The sequence below is a fragment of the Leuresthes tenuis genome, unplaced genomic scaffold, assembly GCF_036924035.1.
Source record: "Leuresthes tenuis unplaced genomic scaffold, fLeuTen1.0.hap1 SCAF_2, whole genome shotgun sequence".
Taxonomy (NCBI): domain Eukaryota; kingdom Metazoa; phylum Chordata; class Actinopteri; order Atheriniformes; family Atherinopsidae; genus Leuresthes; species Leuresthes tenuis.
In genome coordinates, this window is record NW_027325356.1 from 4,317,197 (window position 1) to 4,334,355 (window position 17,159).

At 43.7% G+C, this 17,159-nt stretch overlaps 1 protein-coding gene across 1 annotated transcript in view; it reads left to right on the forward strand.

Annotated features, from left to right (window-relative positions):
- The window catches only part of iqgap1 (IQ motif containing GTPase activating protein 1), a 54,638-nt gene extending 39,209 nt beyond the window's left edge, over nucleotides 1-15,429 (forward strand). The window contains exons 18-37 of the mRNA XM_072379935.1: nucleotides 772-914; nucleotides 2,482-2,652; nucleotides 2,735-2,818; nucleotides 2,904-2,975; nucleotides 3,252-3,321; nucleotides 3,404-3,768; nucleotides 3,875-4,038; nucleotides 4,119-4,343; nucleotides 5,512-5,652; nucleotides 5,750-5,834; nucleotides 6,451-6,683; nucleotides 6,769-6,901; nucleotides 6,987-7,089; nucleotides 7,726-7,861; nucleotides 7,952-8,039; nucleotides 8,495-8,704; nucleotides 8,785-8,951; nucleotides 10,610-10,732; nucleotides 10,818-10,926; nucleotides 14,058-15,429. Of these exons, the coding sequence (XP_072236036.1) occupies nucleotides 772-914; nucleotides 2,482-2,652; nucleotides 2,735-2,818; nucleotides 2,904-2,975; nucleotides 3,252-3,321; nucleotides 3,404-3,768; nucleotides 3,875-4,038; nucleotides 4,119-4,343; nucleotides 5,512-5,652; nucleotides 5,750-5,834; nucleotides 6,451-6,683; nucleotides 6,769-6,901; nucleotides 6,987-7,089; nucleotides 7,726-7,861; nucleotides 7,952-8,039; nucleotides 8,495-8,704; nucleotides 8,785-8,951; nucleotides 10,610-10,732; nucleotides 10,818-10,926; nucleotides 14,058-14,171 (2,936 nt within the window). The 3' untranslated portion in view covers nucleotides 14,172-15,429. The remainder of the gene's footprint in view (nucleotides 1-771; nucleotides 915-2,481; nucleotides 2,653-2,734; nucleotides 2,819-2,903; nucleotides 2,976-3,251; nucleotides 3,322-3,403; nucleotides 3,769-3,874; nucleotides 4,039-4,118; nucleotides 4,344-5,511; nucleotides 5,653-5,749; nucleotides 5,835-6,450; nucleotides 6,684-6,768; nucleotides 6,902-6,986; nucleotides 7,090-7,725; nucleotides 7,862-7,951; nucleotides 8,040-8,494; nucleotides 8,705-8,784; nucleotides 8,952-10,609; nucleotides 10,733-10,817; nucleotides 10,927-14,057) is intronic.
- The last annotated feature ends 1,730 nt before the right edge of the window (nucleotides 15,430-17,159 follow it).

The following is a 17,159-nucleotide window of genomic DNA, read 5'->3' on the forward strand; positions in this document are numbered from 1 at the left end:
CAATACGATACACAGCATTCAGCCAACGATTTGATACGATTTGATACGATTTAATACACATAATTTTCTAAAAGATTTTAAAGGGACAGTGTGATTTGACATGAATCGTTGCTGATTGGACTGATGGTCTGACCTTTGAACTGGAAGGACAACACCAACGGAAACGAACAAACCTGTCAATCTGCTTGTTTTACTTGCTAAATACCATAAACACAAATCCAAATTATCTAATCACAAACCATCTTTTTTAACTTTTGAGAAGGAGCTCAAACAATAAATTACAACAATCCTACATTCTATAAACAGAAAAGCCATCAAAACCACTGAGTTATGCACTTTATATAACGTTTTTATGAACTAATTTATCACTGTTATGTTAATGTTCTGTGTTTTCACTAATTGTAACGTCTGACTTTTCAATAAAGTTTGCTAAAAATAAATAAAATCGATCCTCACGCCTGAAAAATCTATACTTTATCGGGGGGAAAATATCGATATATATCGCGGTATCGATTCTATCTGGCAAAAAGTATTTTCTCGTGATTTTTGAGAGAATCCAGCTGAGTCATGAGGTACTCGGTCAACATTCCCTGTCATATTCTGTATCTTTGTATGGTGTCAGATTTATTTTGCTTGGAGGTATCTGGTACCATAAATCAACCTCATCACTCGTTAAAAATAGATCTGCTTTCACATCAGACTGGAGCAAAGCATCTCTGATGATTTACATGTAAACAATAAGGGTTAAAATGTGTCACTCTGTCTGTGCAGGTGAAAACGGCAGCGACTGGGTGCAACACTGGGTGAAGGGAGGACACAACTACTACTACAACCTGCAGACCAAGGAGGGCACGTGGGTGGAGCCTTCGGATTTTGTGCAAAACAACACCCAGCTCAACAAGGAGGACATCCAGGTAAATGTCTCCTCATTGGCGTGCATGGGGTGGGTGGGTGTCAGTTTGGGCGCAGTCGCCTCCTCTTGTGGCCCAATTGTTGAAAAACGCATGCTAAAGAGCCTTCAAGTGCCCTGTTGGGAGCCAAAACATGTGCTAAAGTGCCCTCTTGGGAGCCAAAACATGTGCTAAAGTGTGCACTTGGGAGCCAAAACACATGCTAAAGTGCCCTCTTGGGAGCCAAAACACGTGCTAAAGTGCCCTCAAGTGCCCCCTTGGGAGCCAATCCATGCTAAAGTGCCCTCTTGGGAGCCAAAACGCATACTAAAGTGCCCTCAAGTGCCCTCTTGGGAGCCAAAACACGTGCTAAAGTGCCCTCAAGTGCCCTCTTGGGAGCCGAAATCCATGCTAATGTGCCCTCTTGGGAGCCATAATCCATGCTAAAGTGCCCTCTTGGGAGCCTAAACGCGTGCTAAAGTGCCCTCAAGTGCCCTCTTGGGAGCCAAAATCCATGCTAAAGTGCCCTCTTGGGAGCCATAATCCATGCTAAAGTGCCCTCTTGGGAGCCAAAACGCGTGCTAAAGTGCCCTCAAGTGCCCTCTTGGGAGCCAAAACACGTGCTAAAGTGCCCTCAAGTGCCCTCTTGGGAGCCAAAATCCATGCTAAAGTGCCCTCTTGGGAGCCAAAACGCGTGCTAAAGTGCCCTCAAGTGCCCTCTTGGGAGCCAAAACACACGCTAAAGTGCCCTCAAGTGCCCTCTTGGGAGTCAAAACACGTGCTAAAGTGCCCTCAAGTGCCCTCTTGGGAGTCAAAACACGTGCTAAAGTGCCCTCAAGTGCCCTCTTGGGAGCCAAAACGCGTGCTAAAGTGCCCTCAAGTGCCCCCTTGGGAGCCAATCCATGCTAAAGTGCCCTCTTGGGAGCCAAAACGCGTGCTAAACTGTCCTCAAGTGCCTCTTGGGAGTCAAAACACATGCTAAAGTGCCCTCAAGTGCCCTCTTGGGAGTCAAAACACGTGCTAAAGTGCCCTCAAGTGCCCTCTTAGGAGCCAAAACGCGTGCTAAAGTGCCCTCAAGTGCCCCCTTGGGAGCCAATCCATGCTAAAGTGCCCTCTTGGGAGCCAAAACGCGTGCTAAACTGTCCTCAAGTGCCTCTTGGGAGCCAAAACGCGTGCTAAAGTGCCCTCAAGTGCCCTCTTGGGAGCCAAAACACATGCTAAAGTGCCCTCAAGTGCCCTCTTGGGAGCCAAAACACATGCTAAAGTGCCCTCAAGTGCCCTCTTGGGAGTCAAAACACGTGCTAAAGTGCCCTCAAGTGCCCCCTTGGGAGCCAATCCATGCTAAAGTGCCCTCTTGGGAGCCAAAACGCGTGCTAAACTGTCCTCAAGTGCCTCTTGGGAGCCAAAACACGTGCTAAAGTGCCCTCAAGTGCCCCCTTGGGAGCCAACATGCATGCTAATGTGCCCTCTACAGTGGTGAGGACGCTCCTGCCATTCAAAAAGTCTGTGCACGCCACTGTTCATTGGCATCTCTTTAACTTCATTGCTTCATAAAACCACATTTAACTGTCTGTTTTATTTACCCTTTCAGGGGGTGGTTTCTGGGGTGACCACAGCCTACAATCGAGAGCAGCTGTGGCTGGCCAATGAGACTCTAATCAGCAAGCTCCAAGCTCGTTGCCGTGGCTACCTGGTGAGAAATGGCCTAAAGGAGCGGATAAACTTCCTGAAATCCCAAGACCCAGCTGTTACATGCATACAGGTGAGATGGTTGTGTTTACACGCATCATCCTGACATTATACACGGATAGAAACACGAGTCTGACACAAGAACCTTTTCTCAGGCCCACTGGAAAGGCTATAAGCAGAAGAAGAAGTTCAAAGAGCGTAAACAGTATCTGAAAGACCACAGTAAAGAGGCTGTTAAGGTAAAATTATAAAGCAATTGCAGTAAAATGTGTTTTATTCGTAGAAAACATGCAATAAAGACTGATCTTTCCTTGTCCCTCTCAGATCCAGTCCATGGTTCGCATGCATCAAGCTCGTAAGAAGTACAAGGATCGCCTGAAATACTTCCAGGATCACGTGAGTCTTCTGTCCGTAAAACTCTGACAAGTTAAATTGGCTCCAAATTCAATTTTGGATCATTCTAAACAACCAGGAGAGGGTGTTGCTCTTTTTCTGTCTCAGAAATTTGCATTAAAAGTTAACAAATAGTGACTTAATGAGAGCTTTAAATCATGTTTCTGAGACTAATGTCCCCCGACACATTGGCTGGAAGTATGTCAGGGTTTGAAGTAATTTCCTCTCTTACACACAAAGAGGAGAGTTGATCAGACAAGTGATTGTTTTCTGCTGCAGATCAATGATGTGGTGAAGATTCAGGCTTTCATCAGAGCCAACAAGGCGAGAGATGACTACAAGACACTGAGTAAGTAGGACCTGCGCCAGCATCAAACAAACTCTCCATCTCTTTTTGGAGGTCACATGACGTTTCTCCTTTCCTTGCACAGTCAGTGCTGACAACCCACCCATGGCGGTGGTGAGGAAGTTTGTCCACCTGCTGGACCACAGTGACCAGGACTTCCAGGAGGAGTTGGAGCTGATGCGGCTCCGCGAGGAGGTGGTCACCAACATCCGCTCCAATCAGCAGCTGGAGAACGACCTGAACCTGATGGACATCAAGATCGGCCTGCTGGTGAAGAACAAGATCACCCTGCAGGAGGTGGTGTCCCACAGCAAAAAGCTGACCAAGAAGAACAAGAGCCAGCTGTCTGACATGATGATGATGAACAAGCAAAGGGGAGGACTGAAAGCTCTCAGCAAGGAGAAGAGGATAAAGCTGGAGGCCTACCAGTACCTATTTTACCTGTTACAGGTAACAATGCAGTCACCGTGTCTCTGAAAACAAGCCCTATTTCTTTCCAGACCACATTCTCACAGATGAAGAGTAAAACCATGGCTGCATGTGATTATCCTTTCAGACCAACCCGACATACCTTGCCAAGCTGATCTTCCAGATGCCTCAAAATAAATCCACAAAGTTCATGGACTCTGTGATCTTCACCCTGTACAACTATGCCTCGAACCAGCGAGAGGAGTACCTGCTTCTCAAGCTCTTCAAAACTGCCTTGCAGGAGGAGATAAAGTGAGAAACATAGTAATAAATCATGGCTGTAATTCTACATGAGATGAGGCCTAACTGTTGCCCTTAACAACTGTCTGCAGGTCAAAAGTTGACCAGATGAAGGAGATCGTTACAGGAAACCCAACAGTAATCAAGATGGTGGTGAGTTTCCACAGAGGAACGCGGGGACAGAATGCATTGAGGCAGATCCTGGCACCGGTTGTCAAGGAGATCATGGACGATAAAACGCTAAACATCAAGACCGACCCGGTGGACATCTACAAGAGCTGGGTGAACCAGATGGAGACGCAGACCGGGGAGGCCAGGTGAGCTGGAGAGGCTTGTCCTCGTGGACGTAAAGAGTGCTGCGATGAGCTCTTTTCTAAAGCCTTCTACCACGGGATGGTTTAACTGATTAACAGCTTCACGGCAACTCAAGAAAGTTATAATATCCTAAATCATTGTCCAAAACAAGTGTTTTTCCACCGCTAGATATTTAAAGGGGAGCTCCGGTATTTTTAAACCTTATTTCTGGCATGAAATACGTTCATCTGCTGACCGACAACAGTTTGGTGAAAGTCGGCGTCCTTCGGAAGATATTTAGATAACTGGAGATCCATATAACGGAGAGAACGGGGCTTAGAGGATGCAGCCTCTAAATAAGGCATTATCTGTCTTTATTTCACCAATACTTTAAGAAGAATGAATGAACGAACGTGTGCTATAGCTCTGTTAGCTCATAGCTGCTGTTATGTGGCTACTTGCAGCTATAGGAGAGCTAACGGAGGGATTTCTACACAGGCACTCTACTGGGACCACTTCATCCACACGCCCCCCTGCAGCACAGTTTATTCACTCCGTGCTCTGTGACAGTCGGCTAACTTCACACAGAGTTTGCTGCTGATAGTTTTGTGCAACATGGCAGGATATTTATCAGATTTTGACAACGTGAACGACAACTTTGAGTGAGATGGACGTTCTTACCGGAGTGAATAAGCTGTGCTGCAGGGGGGCGTGTGGATGAAGTGGTCCCAGTAGAGTGCCTGTGTAGAAATCCCTCCGTTAGCTCTCCTATAGCTGCAAGTAGCCACATAACAGCAGCTATGTGCTAACAGAGCTATAGCACACGTTCATTCATTCATTCTTCTTAAAGTATTGGTGAAATAAAGACAGATAATGCCTTATTTAGAGGCTGCATCCTCTAAGCCCCGTTCACTCCGTTATATGGATCTCCAGTTATCTAAATATCTTCTGAAGGACGCCGACTTTCACCAAACTGTTCTCGGTGAGTAGATGAACGTATTTCATGCCAGAAATAAGGTCTAGGTTTAAAATAAATGGAGTTCCCCTTTTAAAAAGATGACTTTAGGCTGTTTTCCCGAGTTTTCCATTTCACTTCTGCACTGCGATGACAAAAAGAAATCCACATTACGCTTTTCAAAATGCCAGTTAGAGACGCCACTTCCTCATTTCATCCCGTTCTCTCGTCAACAGTAAGCTGCCTTATGACGTCACTCCAGAGCAGGCGATGTCTCACGAGGAGGTGAGGACGAGACTGGAGGCCTCCATCAAGAACATGAAGACCATCACTGACAAATTCCTGTCTGCAATCGTCATCTCAGTGGACAAAATTCCGTAAGCTCCGAACTTCTGACGACACATTTGTACAAACTGAAGAAAGCTGGTGTTTTTCCCCCGTCTTACGTGCTTTTGTGTGGCTTTCGTCTGTCAGATATGGGATGCGGTTCATCTCCAAGGTTCTGAAGGACACCCTCCACGAGAAGTTTCCAGATTCTACGGAGGATGAGTTGCTTAAGGTTTGCATCTTCAATGGCTTAGTTCTGATCACTCATCTGTTTAATGGGTCAGTTTGCCCGGGTCTCACACTAATATTTGGACCACGTTTATCACGACCATAGCAGCGTAACAGGAAAAAATGCTGTGGGAAACTGGGTGAACTGACCCTTTTTAGCCCTGGTGTTTACCAAGCATAGCCTCTTTTCACTGGCACAGTTTTTACTCACATCTCCTTCCCAGTTCTGCCTCCCCTGTTTCGTTACACATCTCCTTCCCTTTTCCTCCTTTTCCTGCCGTCGCTCCTCTTTTCTTGCGTCCAACCAGCTGCAGTCTCTTTCCACGCTTCAGGGGTCCCTGTTCTCTCTGCTGACGTGAAGGTGAGCTGAGCCCCCCCTCCCAGGCTCCTTCTCTTTCTGCACATGCTCTCCTCTTACACATTTCTGAAGTTTGTGGAACATTTACCAACCCCGTCAATCTCATGATTAACCCGAATGCTAAAGCTGACACAGAGATGTAACTGGAAGCTATTTGGTAGCGTATCTGGTCTTCTGAACGTTTTAATCCAAATACGAGTTGATAAAGCGTTTCTGATCGTCATCGTTTTACTGAGCGAGTCATTTGGCTTTCACCTTTCAGATCGTGGGGAACCTTTTGTATTACCGCTACATGAACCCTGCCATCGTGGCGCCCGACGCCTTTGACATCATTGAGATGTCCGCTGGTGGTCAGCTAACGACCGAGCAGCGACGAAACCTGGGCTCCGTGGCTAAGATGCTGCAGCACGCTGCCTCCAATAAGATGTTCCTGGGAGACAACGCCCACCTCAATCCCATCAACGAATATCTCAGCAGTTCCTACCAGAAGTTCAGGTTTGATCTCATGAATTTGAAGGAAGATCAGTTGAGAATAATGCTGTTATTTGTTTGCTCAGCTCATTTGACTTTTGCCCTTCAGGCGTTATTTCCTGGCAGCGTGCGACGTTCCCTCCCTTGAGGATAAGTTCAACGTGGATCAGTACTCGGACCTGGTCACAGTCTCCAAACCTGTCATCTACATCTCCATCGGAGAGATCGTCAACACTCACACTGTGAGTTCAGATCAGGTCTTAAAGTCGTTGTTTTCCAGGTTTCCACAGTGTGAATAACTCTGACTGGTTGCCTCTGCCCTGTTAGCTGCTGCTGGACCATCAGGACGCCATCGCTCCGGAGCACAATGACCCCATCCATGAGCTGCTTGAGGACCTGGGTGAGGTCCCCACTGTGGAGTCTCTTATTGGTGAGTGGAGTGGAGGTGGAGGATGGCTCAGCTGTGAAGGTCAAACTCGGAAATGAAACATGGCAACGAGTCTTTGCATTTTTTTGATGACACGACCTAACAAACGTCTGTTTCCATCCCGGGTTTCACAGCTGGCAGAACACGCCACATTATTAAAGCTGATGGAACCCAACATGGCTGCACTGGGCCTGAAAAGTGTTGACAGCTGCAGGGAAACTGTTTATTCCCACCTCTGTCAGTTGGGGTCACATTAAATCAGTTGTGCACGTACTGTTCAGCCTCTGTTTGTGAACACGTTATCTTGTTTGCGTGCAGAAAATACACTTTAATGTGTTATCAGGTGTTATGTTACCATTAGAAATGATAAGATAAAGATTTCATCCAATCATCTGCTCAGTATTTCTTAAAACAAGAACTTCCCTTTAAGGTAGCAGGCCTTGATACTCTACTATTATTCCATCTTCATCCTCAGCTCTGTCCTCTAATCTTTTGAGTACAGACATGTTGAACATTTCCAAAGCTTAACTAATCCCTTTCGCAGTTAATGTTTGAATGAACTGTGAATGTTTGAATGAAGAGGTTCCATCCAAGATGAGACAGAATCTCGAGCTGACTGATTTTACTCGTCTCACTCAGGTGAAAATCCTCTTCCTGCGGACGACCCCAACAAAGAGCTGATGGGGAAGACGGAGGTTTCACTCACGCTCACCAACAAGTTTGATGTTCCCGGTGAAGCCAATGCTGAGATGGATGCAAGGACCCTCCTGCTCAAGTGAGTTAATGCTGTGGACTCTGCAGATGTTTTAGGATCAGAAATATCTGCAGCCTCCTGCATCTTTCTGTTTCCTTCGTGTCTTTTCAGCACCAAGAGACTCATCGTGGATGTGATTCGGTTCCAGCCTGGAGACACTCTGACTGAGATCCTGGATTTAACAGCCAGCCCAGAACAGGTCTGAAATACACAGCTGATGGAGTGGACCCACGGTTAAAATGTAGATTAAATAAAGCCCAACCATACTTACGCTTTGAACAGCAGTAATTCAAAGCTATTTGCTGCAAACAAACAGCAGAGGGGGCCCAGCGTTGAGCCGTGTCCACCGATCAGAGTGGAAAAGTACTGCGTTGCCTTCAGGCGCAAAACGGGAACTTGTTTTTCAAACATGATTGAAGAAAATTGCTAGCTTTACTTTGCAAGTGATGAAGTGCAGAGTTGCATTTTCACTCTCTTTGGCAATATCCTCTTTCCAACAAAAGCAAAGGAAACTTTTAGAGCATAACGAGTGATTTCACAAACCTTTCTACGCAGGAGCCGTGCGTGCAACGTTGGGAAAGTTATTTTGTTCCTGCAAAATGCTCAACATAGTGTAACATTTAGTTAACTTTAAGGAATCTGTGCTGCTTTCAGGAAGCAGAGTACCAGCGTGCGATGCAGAGAAGAGCCATCAGAGACGCAAAGACTCCTGAGAAGATGAAGCAGGTCAAACCGGTGGTGGACGACAGCCTGACTCTGCAAGGGAAGAAGGACAAGATCAAGAGTAACCTGCAGAGGCTGGCCGAGCTGGGCAAGGTGCACCCCGAAAACCGCTACCAGGACCTCATCAATGACATCGCAAAGGTAAAACAGGAATCTGATGAGCTGTGGAAGCACAAGCTCATCGGGGTTTGGTTTAAATGTGATGTGTTTGTGTGCTGCAGGACATCAGGAATCAGCGACGGTATCGGCAGCGCAGGAAAGCCGAGCTGGTGAAACTGCAGCAGACCAACACAGCCCTCAACTCAAAGACCAAGTTTTACAATGTGCAGATTGATTCTTACAATCTGTACATCAAGACATGCATGGACAACCTGGCCAGCAAGGGCAAGTGAGTGAACCGTCTGCCTGAAACATTCCTCCTTTTTAGCGCCGTCTCAGGAGTCTTCCTCCAACACTTTCTGTGTCTTCTTCATGCCTTTTAGAGACGAGTGAAGCCTAACCTGTGAGCAGAATTAAAAGGACATCTTCCTACTATTGAATCCAAAAATAAATCAAATACAAGTCCTATTTTTTTCATTTTGGAGGAAAAGTGGTGGAGCTCAACACAAACCACAGCATCGTGAAACTTAGCTGTCAGGCTCCCGTCTCATTTTGGATCTCAGCATTTGTTTCACTTCTGAAGTGGCCGATGCTCCTTCCTGGTTAGATTTAAAACGAGCGCTTTAGATCGGAGGTCTTCTGCTTTTTCTGACGAGCCGTTTGTCAGTCGGAAGTGAAATGTTTCCTGCTGTCAGATATGAAACAGATTGACACTATTTTTTAATCAAAAAGCTTCCTGCACACTTCTTATTTGAACATGTTTGCATGCCTAATGTCTAAAAACACACTTTTCTCATTCTGTGCAGTGCTGTAGCTTCTCTTGTCATCCTCTGCCTACAACACCTTGTTTTAGATGCAGCCCCCCCCCCACTCTGCTCTAAGTGGTTGACTAATGCCAGCTTTTATATGACATAAACCACAGGACTGTGCAAAAATTCTTGATTTTGCCAGGAAAAAGGTGTAGTGATTGATTGAATCTATATATCTATAAAGTGTATATAAGGCAAAAACAGAGTTTGCACAATACTGACGAGCTTGAAAGTCGATGTTATTCTTCAGAGCCCGTTTTACAAGCTTTCTTTTAATTTCTTTTACACAGTAAAGATGGGTGTAACAGACAGCAGATGGATGTAGCAATCGTTGACTTGTGGGCATTTTCAAACCTTGAGTTAAGCAATTCATTCGTCACCATCTTTGTCTGTTTAAGCCAAACTTAACAAGCAGTGATGGAACTGACTGAGAACCAGAGTTTGACTGTAAACAGGAACATTTTTCACCTTACGGGCATCGTATTTTATAAACTATGATATGAAATCAGCTATAGAGACCAAAAATTCATTATAAAAATGTTCAGATTTCACAAATAAAGCGAGTCGAATAAGAATCTTTTACTAGGATTCTGCAGATGTCTTGCTTTCTGCTTTCGAGGAGTCGGCCCCTTCTGGCCATTAGAGAAAATACAGGCTAAAGTGTTTCGTTTTTAAACCAAGGAACTTTGCTTTCTTTTTTTATAGTCTGTGAGACAGATGTTGACCTCTCAGAGCTGTCAGAGATGAACAAATCCTCTCCGAGTTCAGCTGTACATGAACCAGAAAAAGAAGAGCAGATGTCACTTTGACACACAAGAGCATTCACAGAGGAAGAGAATGACGCCTCTTGACTTATTTTGTTTGTGGCTGAGACATTTTAGAGCTGGAGCTGACAGAAATGTCTCTCATGGGTAAAAAAAGAATGTAAAAAGGGTGGTCTGCGAGGCAGATGCTCCTTTTTTCACATGTTAGTGATGTAAAGACGTATCGAAACAAAAGCCTGAACCTGCAAACAAGGTGTTTCAATTGGTTCAGGAAGAGTTCTTCCTCAAAAACAGAGAAACTCCTCCAAAAGGAAAGGATTACCTCTTAAAAACTATTTACTGAGAGCCATTTTCTGTTGTCTTTCTCCTCTCAGGTTGTCAAAGAAACCAGGCGACAACAAGGCCAAGAAAAGCAAACAGGTTTCACAGAAATACACGGCGGCTCGGCTCCACGAAAAGGGAGTCCTGATCTCAATAGAGGATCTGCAGCCCAACCAGTGAGTCCTGACTCCATCGTATAGGTGCTCCCAACATGGATATTAGATGTTCACGCATCTCCTGTTTACTCCTTTCTTATCACAGGTTCAAGAATGCTATATTTGAGATCTCTCCATCAGAGACTGTGGGAGTCTTTGAAGTGAAGGCCAAGTTCATGGGCGTGCACTTGGAGACGTTACAGTTAGAATATCAGGTATTGCATCCGTTTTCACAGCTCTCTACAGTCAGAATATCAGGTATTGCATCTGTTTTCACAGCTCTCTGCAGTTAGAATATCAGGTATTGCATCTGTTTTCACAGCTCTCTGCAGTTAGAATATCAGGTATTGCATCCGTTTTCACAGCTCTCTGCAGTTAGAATATCAGGTATTGCATCCGTTTTCACAGCTCTCTACAGTTAGAATATCAGGTATTGCATCTGTTTTCACAGCTCTCTACAGTTAGAATATCAGAATATCAGGTATTGCATCCGTTTTCACAGCTCTCTGCAGTTAGAATATCAGAATATCAGGTATTGCATCCGTTTTCACAGCTCTCTGCAGTTAGAATATCAGAATATCAGGTATTGCATCCGTTTTCACAGCTCTCTACAGTTAGAATATCAGGTATTGCATAATATCAGGTATTGAATCCGTTTTCACAGCTCTCTACAGTTAGAATATCAGGTATTGCATCCGTTTTCACAGCTCTCTGCAGTTAGAATATCAGAATATCAGGTATTGCATCCGTTTTCACAGCTCTCTACAGTTAGAATATCAGGTATTGCATCCGTTTTCACAGCTCTCTACAGTTAGAATATCAGGTATTGCATCCGTTTTCACAGCTCTCTGCAGTTAGAATATCAGAATATCAGGTATTGCATCCGTTTTCACAGCTCTCTGCAGTTAGAATATCAGGTATTGCATCCGTTTTCACAGCTCTCTACAGTTAGAATATCAGGTATTGCATCTGTTTTCACAGCTCTCTACAGTTAGAATATCAGGTATTGCATCTGTTTTCACAGCTCTCTACAGTTAGAATATCAGGTATTGCATCCGTTTTCACAGCTCTCTACAGTTAGAATATCAGGTATTGCATCCGTTTTCACAGCTCTCTGCAGTTAGAATATCAGAATATCAGGTATTGCATCCGTTTTCACAGCTCTCTGCAGTTAGAATATCAGGTATTGCATCTGTTTTCACAGCTCTCTACAGTTAGAATATCAGGTATTGCATCCGTTTTCACAGCTCTCTACAGTTAGAATATCAGGTATTGCATCTGTTTTCACAGCTCTCTACAGTTAGAATATCAGGTATTGCATCCGTTTTCACAGCTCTCTGCAGTTAGAATATCAGAATATCAGGTATTGCATCCGTTTTCACAGCTCTCTGCAGTTAGAATATCAGGTATTGCATCTGTTTTCACAGCTCTCTGCAGTTAGAATATCAGGTATTGCATCCGTTTTCACAGCTCTCTACAGTTAGAATATCAGGTATTGCATCTGTTTTCACAGCTCTCTGCAGTTAGAATATCAGGTATTGCATCTGTTTTCACAGCTCTCTGCAGTTAGAATATCAGGTATTGCATCCGTTTTCACAGCTCTCTACAGTTAGAATATCAGGTATTGCATCTGTTTTCACAGCTCTCTACAGTTAGAATATCAGGTATTGCATCCGTTTTCACAGCTCTCTACAGTTAGAATATCAGGTATTGCATCCGTTTTCACAGCTCTCTACAGTTAGAATATCAGGTATTGCATCTGTTTTCACAGCTCTCTACAGGTAGAATATCAGGTATTGCATCTGTTTTCACAGCTCTCTACAGTTAGAATATCAGGTATTGCATCTGTTTTCACAGCTCTCTACAGTTAGAATATCAGGTATTGCATCCGTTTTCACAGCTCTCTACAGTTAGAATATCAGGTATTGCATCTGTTTTCACAGCTCTCTACAGTTAGAATATCAGGTATTGCATCCGTTTTCACAGCTCTCTACAGTTAGAATATCAGGTATTGCATCCGTTTTCACAGCTCTCTACAGTTAGAATATCAGGTATTGCATCCGTTTTCACAGCTCTCTACAGTTAGAATATCAGGTATTGCATAATATCAGGTATTGCATCCGTTTTCACAGCTCTCTGCAGTTAGAATATCAGGTATTGCATCCGTTTTCACAGCTCTCTGCAGTTAGAATATCAGAATATCAGGTATTGAATCCGTTTTCACAGCTCTCTACAGTTAGAATATCAGGTATTGCATCCGTTTTCACAGCTCTCTACAGTTAGAATATCAGGTATTGCATCCGTTTTCACAGCTCTCTACAGTTAGAATATCAGGTATTGCATCTGTTTTCACAGCTCTCTACAGTTAGAATATCAGGTATTGCATAATATCAGGTATTGCATCCGTTTTCACAGCTCTCTACAGTTAGAATATCAGGTATTGCATCCGTTTTCACAGCTCTCTGCAGTTAGAATATCAGAATATCAGGTATTGCATCCGTTTTCACAGCTCTCTGCAGTTAGAATATCAGAATATCAGGTATTGAATCCGTTTTCACAGCTCTCTACAGTTAGAATATCAGGTATTGCATCCGTTTTCACAGCTCTCTACAGTTAGAATATCAGGTATTGCATAATATCAGGTATTGCATCCGTTTTCACAGCTCTCTGCAGTTAGAATATCAGAATATCAGGTATTGCATCCGTTTTCACAGCTCTCTACAGTTAGAATATCAGGTATTGCATCCGTTTTCACAGCTCTCTACAGTTAGAATATCAGGTATTGCATAATATCAGGTATTGAATCCGTTTTCACAGCTCTCTACAGTTAGAATATCAGGTATTGCATCCGTTTTCACAGCTCTCTGCAGTTAGAATATCAGAATATCAGGTATTGCATCCGTTTTCACAGCTCTCTGCAGTTAGAATATCAGAATATCAGGTATTGAATCCGTTTTCACAGCTCTCTACAGTTAGAATATCAGGTATTGCATCTGTTTTCACAGCTCTCTACAGTTAGAATATCAGGTATTGCATCCGTTTTCACAGCTCTCTACAGTTAGAATATCAGGTATTGCATCCGTTTTCACAGCTCTCTACAGTTAGAATATCAGGTATTGCATCCGTTTTCACAGCTCTCTACAGTTAGAATATCAGAATATCAGGTATTGCATCCGTTTTCACAGCTCTCTGCAGTTAGAATATCAGGTATTGCATCCGTTTTCACAGCTCTCTACAGGTAGAATATCAGGTATTTTATCTGTTTTCACAGCTGCATTAGAGCACCTTGTGCGGGGAGTTGAAAAAGCCGAATTTTAGTTAATTTTTCTGTTTTTTTATCTGCCAGGATCTCCTTCAGCTGCAGTATGAAGGTGTGGCGGTGATGAAGCTCTTCGACAAGGCCACCATCAATGTCAACCTGCTGATTTTCCTGCTCAACAAGAAGTTTTATGGGAAATAGATAAAAGAGACGGGCTACAGACACTGAAATGAAACTTGGAGGGTTGCTTTAAGGCCCCGACCCGACCCATCCTGCCGCTCTCACACATTCCCTTCTGCACTTCTCTTCTCTGCTATGCAAATTTCTGTGCATTGTTTTTTAGTTGGTGGATCACCGTATGTGCTTTATTTTCAAAGGAACAAGCCTATGTGCGAGTTTTTCTTTCGTCTTGTTGTCTAACTGTAGCTAGCTCAGAGATTTGTATTTTTTGCTTTAAATATTATGAATATCTCGTGCATGGGCTTTGAATTATCATAAAGTTTGTTTTATGTAAAATCATGAAGATTTCTTTCTTTCTTACCCGTTTGTGTATTGGCTCACCTGACCTATAAAGGCCAATGTTGAAGCGCCAGCTTACTTCTCGGCGGGGCTGCTGCACGCTGGAGGTCCGGGCTTTGGGCCGTACTCGGCTCAGTTGCGCCTGAAGTTTTTTTCTGTTGCTTCCAAAGACGATTTTGAAAGAAAAACTGGGAATTTCCAGGTTTTCTCCTCCATATCGTGAAAACACTGTAGTAAAATATTTGTCACATTTGGTTTCTCTTTTTGTTTTAACTTCAACGCCCTGAAACATGCAAAAGTGGCATCAGGCATGATATTTGACATTGTTGCAGAATAAAAAGCCATCCTCATAGCGAGCTATTTAAAGTCAAAATGACCTTTCTGACCCAGTCAGGATGTTGGTTTGTGCTGGACTGGACCGAGCCGACAGAAGAACTGTCGCATTCTTCGCTTCTGTGGCACAAAGCTTTGCAGATTTATTGGATTTTTACATTTGCAAACCAAACAATCAGTGCAGCAAACACGATATCATGTCTGTTGATCCAAACAGATGCATTTTCTAATGTCTTTTTGAAAATACTTCATTATAGTTGCCCTTATTTATATTTTATTTGTTGTCAATCTCAACTGTTGCTGATTTTTTGCAAAACCTAAGACAGACCACAAAAATGAGCTTGAGGATGTACAGTATTACATTAACTAGCGGGTCCAGTAGATGTCACTCTACACCATCCAATTTTTGCATTGAGTAATTAAAAGACTAAATAAAGGCCTGAGACAGATTGATTAGACTGTTTTTTTTGTCTCGTGTAGAGTTGCCTTCATCAGAGGCTGACAGTTTGAGACGGGGAAGTCTTTGCTCTTGACATCATTTGCTCTGATTGACAGTTCATGACATGTACTTAATGTGTACCTGTTTTAGAATAAAGATCTACCACTGTAGTTTGTTTTTCCTCATCCTACAGCAGGGATTGTGAGGAAGTTTAAGGGTTTAATGAAAAAAATGCTTGAGGGGAACCTACCTGAGTGTTTCCACTTTGTTCCTTTATACTCAGCTGCAGGCGTTTAACCTATAACTGTTAGCTATGATAGAAGTAACTCCATCAGAAACTATGATGCATTTTCAGTTACTCATGTTAGCTATAATAGGAGCTGTTTTTATGGCAGGCCATCTGCAGACTCTACTTTAGATAATTTAACCACATATTTTTGGTTATTACATCACTGCTCAAAAGTCTTTAGCCACAATCATTTTCATATATACGGCTAACAAATGAGTTGTGATGTATTGAAAAATGCAAAAAACATTTACGATTTCTTTAAGGAGTCTTCAGGAATAGTTCTCCAGGCTTCTTGAAGGACATCCCAAAGCTCTTCTTTGGATGTGGGCTGCCTTTTGTTCCGTTCTCTGTCAGATGATCCCACACTGCTTCAATAATGTTGAGGTCCGGGCTCTGGGGAGGATTCATCCCTCCATAAGACCTGTTGCCACTGATTTTCAGTCCACTTCTTGTGTCATTTGGCACAGCTCAGCCTTTTCTCCCTGTTTCCCTTCCTTAAGAATGGCTTCTTGACAGCCACCCTTCCATGGAGACCATTTCTGATGAGGCTTGGGCCAACAGTAGATGGATCAGCTGAAGGTCCAGATGCATCTCTCAGGTCTTATGGAGGGATGAATCCTCAGTGTGTATTTTGCATCTGTTTAAATTTTTCACTTTGCTTATTTTCTGCAAAACGTTTTGAGGCTGCGCTGCTTGAGTGACACTTACTGCCATTTATTATACTGAGTTACCAGCAGAGGAGTTATTTTCTAACTGGAGCAGCTGATGGAGAAAAAAGACCTCAAATCTCTAACAACTTGAAGAGGAAACTGTGGGTGTTGGACAGGAGGAAGACCCAGAAAGTGGAGGAGGAAGTTTAAACCAAGTCTTCCCTCGATCGCTTGGGAATATGAACTTGGGGAGCTCGTGGGGACACAGCAGGAATATTGAAAATGCAGTAATAAGTGTTTCGTTGAGATGGCTGCTGGAGCATGTTCCAGACAATTTGTCAACTGCTTCACCAGAAAAAATACCTCCACCTTCACACCTTTTGTTCAGTGGCAACCTGTGATCAAAAGGTTTGGTCTCAGGAAGCTAAATAAACTCTGGAGGGGTGCTTTGAAGTCACAGAAATACAATCTACAATTTCAACACCACCTCACCAGTATCTCCCTCAACATCAGTTCATGTTGCAAACTCCTCCCCCTCCAGTGATCGGGTAAAGAAGCAGCTAAAGACAGAACCAGAACAAGGCTGCAGGTCCAGGTGGTGTCAGCCTGGGTCCTGAAGGTTACGTGTAGAGCAGCTATGAGGAATTCTGCGACACCTCTTTGACCTCAGAGTCAGAACAAAGTTCAGTGCTGTGGAAGATTTCGTGCCTTGTTCTGGTACAGAAATCCCACAACGTGAAAGTCCTGGAGAGACTGTTATTGGCAAGTGAACATCTTTTCAGACCCACCACTGTATGCTTATCGTTCTTGGGTTGATGTTGAAGACAACGTCATCTCCCTGCTGCAGTGAGCCCACAGTTATCTGGACAAAACTGGAAGCCCCGTGCGGATCTTGCCCTACGATTTCTCCAGTTGTTTCAGTTCTTTTCTCCAGAAAATAGAGGTGGATACCTCCACAG